This window comes from Euwallacea similis, unplaced genomic scaffold, assembly GCF_039881205.1.
Source record: "Euwallacea similis isolate ESF13 unplaced genomic scaffold, ESF131.1 scaffold_52, whole genome shotgun sequence".
NCBI lineage: Eukaryota > Metazoa > Arthropoda > Insecta > Coleoptera > Curculionidae > Euwallacea > Euwallacea similis.
The window spans coordinates 247,879-256,910 of NW_027098677.1; the positions used below are offsets into that span (position 1 = coordinate 247,879).

At 37.6% G+C, this 9,032-nt stretch overlaps 2 protein-coding genes across 2 annotated transcripts; both read right to left on the bottom strand.

Annotated features, from left to right (window-relative positions):
• Positions 1–676: 676 nt before the first annotated feature.
• Positions 677–1,753, bottom strand: LOC136418970 (uncharacterized). Its single transcript, XM_066405171.1, has one exon. It carries the CDS (start codon positions 1,751–1,753, stop codon positions 677–679), a length of 1,077 nt encoding a protein of 358 aa, XP_066261268.1.
• An 891-nt stretch (positions 1,754–2,644) lies between these two features.
• LOC136418971 (uncharacterized) lies at positions 2,645–8,026 on the bottom strand. The gene is made up of 3 exons (XM_066405172.1): positions 7,201–8,026; positions 3,937–6,876; positions 2,645–3,255 (listed from the first exon to the last, which is right to left on the bottom strand). Exons 1-3 carry the CDS (start codon positions 8,024–8,026, stop codon positions 2,645–2,647), a joined length of 4,377 nt encoding a protein of 1,458 aa, XP_066261269.1.
• Positions 8,027–9,032: the final 1,006 nt, after the last annotated feature.

A 9,032-nucleotide genomic window follows, 5' to 3' on the forward strand; every position in this document is an offset into this window, starting at 1 on the left:
CAAAATTTGTCAATTGTTAAATCACGAGAGCAGCCTATTTCTGAAAATCTGAGCAAATGTTAAAGTCTGCTAAAAAAAATAAATAAATAAATAAATAAAATAAAATATGCTATCCTGGCATATAATCATTACTATACAGGGTGTCCCTAAAAGATGTGTACAACGCTCTACCCCGTAGAGTACAGTTCAAAATAAGTCGATTTAACTACACTTGCCTTAGTGCCTTAGTTAATAATAACCGAGATACAGGGCGTCAAAGGTGGAAAATTAAATCACATTTTCTTTAATATATTTCTACTGCTTCGAAATAACTTCAGGAAATTTTGTATTTCGGAATTTCTCGGGACCAGAAATCCAAATTTATCGTCGATTTCGTTGTATCTCCTAGGGGGCGCCACAAGTAGCTATTTCAATACATTTAAGTCGCCAATACTTTTTTGTGTCACGGTGTACGTCACTTTGAGTTTCAGAAATGTTTTTCCCACCTTTTTTACTTAAAAAAAGTATACCATGCTAATATCTCTAAAACCAGCCGTTTTCGACAAAATGGCATTCTAAGTTATAAACGCATAAAACATAAACAAAACATTTAATAGTAGAAACAATCAGTTATTAAAAATAATTTCTTTAAAGAAAACAGTTTAATTACAGTTCAATTACAATTTATAATAAATAACTAATTATTATTAACTTTCCTTAAAACTGGTTCAAAATGACTGCCACCTAGACGCCTGCATAGATTAATTCTATGCAAGAAATTAAGTTGTAGTCTTTGAAAAACTTCTTTATCATTTCTAATTACATTTGTACATTGCTGAATCCTTTGCCACAGATCATCTCTATTATTTACAGATGTCGAATAAACTTTTTCTTTTAAGCTTCCCCAAAAGAAATAATCCATAGGTGTCATATCTGGAGAGCGTGGTGGCCATTGTACTGGAGCGTTGTTACCTCTGCCAATCCATCTGTTTGGATATTGCTGATTTAAAAAGGCTCGAACATTAACAGAATGATGAGGAGGAGCTCCGTCGTGCATAAACCATACTTTTTGCCTCAGAGCTAAAGTTAAGTCTTCCAGCAATTCTGGCATCGTATTTTTCAGAAAATTTAAATAATTTTCTCCATTAAGCCGATCAGGTAAAATAACAGGACCAACAATGAAATTATCTACTATTCCAGCCCAAACGTTGATTCTAAAATCCTTTTGGTGGTGTCGTACTTTGGCTGTATGCGGATTTACCTCGGCATAGACATGTTCATTATGAATATTTGATATTCCAGTTCTAGTAAAACACGCCTCATCTGTAAACAAAATTTTTTTGTGGAAAAACATATCCTGCGTTCTCTGGTCATTTATGAAAGAACAAAAATCAAGTCGTAATTGGATATCTCCTGGTAAAAGCTCTTGAACTTTTTGTAAATGGTAAGGATGTAGCAAGTAATCCTTTGTAACACGATTTATCACACTTTTAGATATGTTTAGTTCTAAGCACAATCTCCTGCAGCTTATAGACGGTTCTCCATTAATTCGCTCTAAAATTTGTTCTTCTGCAGCGGAAGTCCTTATAGTGCGAGGATGTCCACAATTAACCATATAAGGAGCCAAACTGCCTGTTTCACGAAGCCGTCTTTCGATTCTTGCAAATGTTTGATGGTTTGGAATGCGTCTGTTTGGAAACATATCATGATATGTCCTTACAGATTTCCGACCATTTCCTCGACAAAACCCGTATGTTAACAACATATCCGTCATTTCTGCATTACTGTTTAATCCGGCTCGTAGGACCAAAAATGTTGATCCGGCTCGAAGGACCAAACTGTTTATTCGTGAATCGTGGTACCAAGATGTTGATTAGACGTGGCCTAATTCTTGATACGTCTAGTAAGCAATGGACTGGATGCTTGCGAAGGACCACCCTGAGTTCGCGGTCTCAGAGACACCGTGTTCGTGCAAATGAAGAAAACAAAAACCCTTTTTAACGGTAACGAAGGTTTATTGTTCACCAACAATTTCGAGTAATTTAACAAAGAAATAACAACTTTTCGTGACAAGTTAACTAGTGTACTAATTAACCGTGTATAGGAACCGTGAGTAAAGTAATCGCGTACGAGTAACGTGCAAAGTACGGAGTTAAGAGTCGACGGAGACGCACAAGAAGAGAGAGATTTTTCTTCTTGCAAAATCTTAAATACTAAAGTTAATGGTAACCGTACATAGGCGTACCAGAAACTAAGAGGTCATCATCGGCGCTTCTTCTAGATTTGTCCTTGTGACTTGCCTAACTTTAACAATATAATTGGGTTTTATTGGAGGGCGTTTATGACCAGCATCGAGAACGTGTCTAAATTCTAGTACGCACAAAAGGTCGGCGAGGAGTTTTATTACACAGTTAGTCTAAGATCAAACAAAATGCGAATCAACATCCGGTCATACGGACAAAGTGGCAAGAGAAACGAGCAATGTCCATAGGCGTAGCACACGGATTTCTCACACACTAGTCACACATTCAATACTAGGCCTATGAAGAATACAACTTATAGAACTAATACACCAAACCAACTATCGGGAATTCTGTCCCCTACACAAGCCCTAACATGCCGGCCCCGTTAAAAGGTCGTTACCTTTTAAATTATTTACAAAGAGTTATTTGTTATTCATGGGCAATGGGCATATTTTCGACAATGATCTTCGCGATATAGTTCCACTGGGTAAGCGCACTGACACTACACGTATCACATGATCCTTTCCTTCGTGGAGTTCGACAACTCGAGCTAAAATCCAGCGCAGTGGGGCAGTATTGTGTTCCACCAGTAAAACTAATGCTCCAATATCTATGGTTTTATCTACAGTGTTCTTCCATTTACATCGAGTTTGCAAATTTGTCAAATAGTCTCTGGACCAACTATTCCAAAAATGCTGCTGGAGTTGTTGAAGTCGTTCGTAATGAGATAAGCGAGAGATAACGGCGTTCTGGTAGTCGGGTTGTGGTAAACTTGCCAACGAGTCACCAATAAGGAAATGCGCGGGAGTTAAGGGTGCATAGTCGTTTATGTCGTTTGAGATTGGCATTAGTGGTCGCGAGTTGAGACAAGCTTCGATTTTTACTAATAGGGTGTACATCTCTTCGTATGTTAGAGATGATTCACCTAAGACGCGGCGAAGATGAAACTTAGTCGATTTCACCGCCGCCTCCCACAATCCTCCCATATGGGCACTACGCGCGGGTATGAAATGCCACTTTATCAAATGATTGGCTAAAAATGTAGTTGTGGCGTTAATGTGTGATTCATTATTTATTAAGTTATAGAGTTCGATAAAATAATTATTGGCCCCTACAAAGTTAGAACCATTGTCTGAATGTATGTTTGTTGGTTTTCCTCGTCTGGAACAGAACCTTTCCAAAGCATTCAAAAAGCTATCGGTCGAAAGATCTTTAACCAGTTCGATATGTACTGCACGCGTGGCAAAACAAACAAAAATGCATATGTAAGTTTTTACGGATTTGGCTCTACGCAGCGTACCCTCCTTTATGAATATAGGCCCTGCATAATCGATTCCACAATTTGAAAAAGGACGTGAAGGCGTTACCCTTGCGGCCGGAAGGGAACCCATTAAAAATTTCGAAGGTTTCGGTTTTACTCTAAAACATCTTATGCATCGACTAAGGTTACGTTTAACTGCATTTTTTCCGTTTATTATCCAAAATCTGAGGCGAATTATAGAAAGCAAGTTTTGAACTCCCGCGTGGAGATGTTTCATATGTTCATTCTGTATTATTAAGTCAGTGAATTTATGTTTATACGGTAATATAATAGGGTGTTGTTGTTCAAAATTAAATTGTGAATTTATTAAACGTCCCCCGACTCGAAGTATCCCTTCTGAATCGAGAAATGGGTTTAGATTCAAAATTTTACTATCGCTTGGGAGTTTTTTACTTTTGGATAAGTCGGAAATTTCTTTTTCGAAGCTATTCAGTTGAACCAATTTTACTAATATAAGCAGTGACTCGTTTAATTCTTCAACTGTCAAGGCTGTTGACTTATTCATTACTTTGCGGCATCGATTTTTAAATCTGCATATGTAACCTACTACTCTGTGCAGTTTGAAGAAGGTAGAAAATCTATCAAAAATGTTAAGTCCGTAGTTGTCGCTATTTATACTCGTTGTTTTATATACTGTGGTATAATTATTTTTTAATTCGGGCAAGACATCGATGGGAACCTCATGGCTATCTAAGTTCGCTTCTGTCCTTGATGTGTTTTTCTTTAAAAATTCGGGACCGTGAAACCAAAGATCACATCCCAGCAATTCCCTTGGGCTCAATCCTCTCGATATTACATCTGCAGGGTTAGCCTTGCTTGGCACGTGAGCCCACTCCGTTATCTTAGTCAATTCATTAATTTTTGCCACTCGATTGGCAACAAAGGTCTTAAGGTGAGCAGGATCAATTTTCAACCATGCCAAAACAATACTAGAATCCGTGAAGTATCGTACGTCTGATATTTGTATGTCTAAAATTTGTCTTACCGTATTCATTAGTTTGGCCAAAAGGTGGGCCGCCAGAAGCTCAAGTCGAGGCAAGGTCAGTTTTTTAGCTGGAGCTACCCTTGATTTTCCTGTCAACAGTCGTAATTCGTGACTACCTGACTCATCCTCCGAGGCCACATAAATACAGGCTCCGTAAGCCTTTTCGGAGCTATCAGAAAATCCATACAATCTTATACGATTCGTCTTTGTTGGAATTACAAGCCTATCGATCTTGTATTCATTGAGACACTCCAGTTCATTCGAGAATTCCTCCCAAATCTGTCTTACGTCATTCGGGGCTACTTGATCCCAACCGATATGTAATTTCCATAGAGCTTGAATGATTAACTTGGCCCTAGTTAATGCGGGACCGATCAACCCAAGCGGGTCAAAGATCTGCGAAATTTTCGAAAGAATAGTCCTTTTGGTAACATGGGATGGCTCGTACTTAATATTTACTGAGTATTTCAGAGTATCTTGTTTAGGATCCCAGCTGATTCCAAGAGTTTTTAGATGCTTATCTTCATGAGGTAGAATTAAATTGTCGTGATTTTCGTTACTGTTTGCTTGTAGGATACTATTTAAAACTATGCTACTGTTGGACGACCATTTTCTCAATTTAAAATTAGCTTGACTTAAAATATCGTCGAGTTCCCTATAAATTTGGAATGCTTCTGTTTCCGAATCAATGCTAACCAGCAGATCATCCATGTAGAACGAGCGTTTAATTATTTCTGCTGTTCGTGGATACCTGTCTTTGTTGCGCTCGGCCAATTCTATCAAGCAACGTGTGGCTTGAAAGGGTGCACTCGATGTGCCATACGTTACCGTGTTGAGTTTATACACATTAATCGGATCATTAAGATTTGGTCGCCATAGAATCTTTTGGAAGTTCCGTTCTTCCTCATGAATTTTTATACATCGGTACATCATTTTGATGTCCGCGCTCAAACCAATTTTGCGAAGTCTTAGACGTATCAAAATTGAGTACAAGTCATCTTGTACTACTGGTCCTACCAAAAGCGTGTCATTCAGGGAAATTCCTAAACTTGTTTTGCAGCTTGCATCAAAAACGACGCGACACTTCGTGGTAATAGAATTCTTTAGTACCGCACTGTGGGGTAAAAAATAAGAATTGTTTGGAATAGAGATGTCCTTTTCAATGGGTCCTTGAAGCGTCATGTGGCCTAAGTTCTCATATTCCGTCATAAATTCTACGTACTGCTTCTTGAGGTCCTTGTCCTTTTCTAACCTTTTCTCTACATTTTTTAACCGTTTTAGGGCATTCGATTTGGAGTCACCCAGACTAAAATCTGTTTGATTATTGAACGGATACCTTACGACAAAACTGTTGTCCATGTCGCGGGTTGTAGTTTGATTAAAATATTCCTCACAATAATTTTCTTCCTTTGATAGGAATTTAACATTTTCAAACTCTTCAATCTGCCAGAATTTCGTCAACGAATCATTTAATGTTTTATTTGAAATACTAGTCGCAAGGTTGCACACTACTTTCCGACTTTGAGATTCTCTGCATATTAAATTGCCCGATATTACCCAGCCTAAAGAGGTTTCTTGTAACATTGGCAATCCCTTTCCTAATTTAAGTTTACCCGAACCTAATAGATTATAAAATATATCTACCCCTAATAAAACATCAATTTGTTTTGGTTCATTAAATTTTTCATCAGCTAGATTGATATTTGTTGGAATTTGAAGTACCGAACTGGGAAATCTAAATGAGGGTAGATTTTCGGTAAGAATGGGCAAAACCAAAAATGCTATGTTAGATTCATATTGGTTGAACCTGGATTTTATTTTCGTGTGCACTCGCTGATTAATCTTTGTGACAATTTGACTGATACCTGATAATGAAAGGTCAATTGTTTGGGGACTTAAGTTTAACTTTCTGCAGAAGTTTTCTGTCATTAAATTTGACTGGCTTCCGCAATCGAGTAAGGCATTGCATTTATGCCAATTTCCTTTTCTGTCTGAGATGAGAATGGTAGCCGTAGATAGTAGTACTTGATTTTTATCAATACCTAACGATGATAATGCCAAAGGATTGTTTTCCGTATCGTACGTGACCGCGTTACTTTGGCCGATTGTTAAAACTGTAGATTGTTTGGATTCTCCATACCTTCTCAATACATCGTGAGCCGAAGGATTAGATGGAGAACTGATCGATGATTCATGTTCAGTTAATGATGAGGAAGGTTCATTAGTGCTGCTGTTGCTAGAATTTTGAACATGTTCACTTCCTGAACGTTTCTCTATATGTAACGTGCTATTATGTTTTTGGTTGCATTTTTTGCAGCCTCTTGATCTACATTCCTGTTTCAGATGCCCTGGACGTAAACAGTTGCTACACAATTTATGTCTTCGAATTTCGTTATATTTGTCCGACACTGATAATTGGATAAAACGAGGACATTGATGAATGAAATGGTTTTCGGTGCAGATGTAGCACTTATTGATTTTTTCGGTCAAAGAATACGAATAATTCTTAAACTGATGTGATTCGTTTCTTTTCTCGTGGCCTTTGTTTTGCATTCTATCCCTATCATGTTTATTTGAATGTACGGTTGAGAAGCCGCGAACCGCTTCCAACGAACGACATTTTTCGGTTAAAAATTCCATTAATTGATCAACAGTCGGCAATTCAGTATTACATTGTTTCCGCTCCCACTCCTGATTAGTACTATCATCCAGTTTGTTTAATATTATCGGTATCAACAAAACATCCCATTGATCCACGGGTAATTTTAATTTTCCTAATGATGATTTATGTTGCTGAACTGCATCTATTAATTTTCTAATATTTACAGATGATCCTTTATTCGCGTTTGGTAAATTAAGAACTAAGCCTTTAGCGTGAATGTTAATAACTGCCTTTTTATTCTCATATCTTTTTTGTAACAGATTTAAAGCGATTGTATAATTATCGGGAGTTATGTCGAGAGAGTCTATGAGATTTAGCGCATCGCCTTTACAACATAATTTTAGATATAACAATTTTTCTGTTTCACTCAAGTCGGTTCTGCTATGGACTAAGGAATCAAATATGTTTTTAAAACTGAACCAAGTTTCATAATTGCCATAAAATGAACGTAAGCCTAAATCCGGTAATTTTCCTAGACCTCTTGGTGAATTTTGTTTTCCTAAATGAGTATTAGTACTATTTTGATTTTTGCTAATTGAATTTATTAACTGCTTTAATTCTGAAATTAAATTAAAGTAGGCTGATTCGATTTCAATCCGTTGTTCTTCTTCGTTTAAGCTTAAAAATTCTAGACGAGATTGTACTTTATCGAACTGATTATAGTCCTCCTCCACGTTCTTGAGGCGGATTTCTAATTGAACTGTTTCTTGAATATCTCTGTTTTCACGAAGGTACTGTTCAAAACGGGATAAACGTTTAGTTAAAATTCTGCGAGCGTGCAAAAGTTCTCTAAATTCATCGTTCTCGCTAAGAGACTCTGCTGAGCCTAGTTCCATTTCGGATCGTTTTGAAATTTTTTCTTTTTGAGCTCTAGTGGTCATTTTTAACTACTATTGATAACGTGGCGTTAAAATAACTCAATTTACGCGATTCAAACAGAAGTACTACTGGAGAAATTAACTAGTTTCGACTTCTTTAATGTGCATAAATCGAGCATAAACCAAAGTAAATAAGTCGTATCAATCTCATACAACTAACGACCATTTAAAGTATCAAATGGGAATCGGGATTATGAGGTTATGCAAATTCAAAGAGGAAAAATCGTGATAAAAAGGAAATGACTCACCGGGATTGTTTCTTGCTCTCCTTGGGATCCACCGTTCTACTCCTTATTCCGCTTTCGATGTCCTATGTTCCACAGGTTCTGATCCAGTCCCGTGATATCCGGTTCGAAGTGACCAAAAATGTTTAATCCGGCTCGTAGGACCAAAAATGTTGATCCGGCTCGAAGGACCAAACTGTTTATTCGTGAATCGTGGTACCAAGATGTTGATTAGACGTGGCCTAATTCTTGATACGTCTAGTAAGCAATGGACTGGATGCTTGCGAAGGACCACCCTGAGTTCGCGGTCTCAGAGACACCGTGTTCGTGCAAATGAAGAAAACAAAAACCCTTTTTAACGGTAACGAAGGTTTATTGTTCACCAACAATTTCGAGTAATTTAACAAAGAAATAACAACTTTTCGTGACAAGTTAACTAGTGTACTAATTAACCGTGTATAGGAACCGTGAGTAAAGTAATCGCGTACGAGTAACGTGCAAAGTACGGAGTTAAGAGTCGACGGAGACGCACAAGAAGAGAGAGATTTTTCTTCTTGCAAAATCTTAAATACTAAAGTTAATGGTAACCGTACATAGGCGTACCAGAAACTAAGAGGTCATCATCGGCGCTTCTTCTAGATTTGTCCTTGTGACTTGCCTAACTTTAACAATATAATTGGGTTTTATTGGAGGGCGTTTATGACCAGCATCGAGAACGTGTCTAAATTCTAGTACGCACA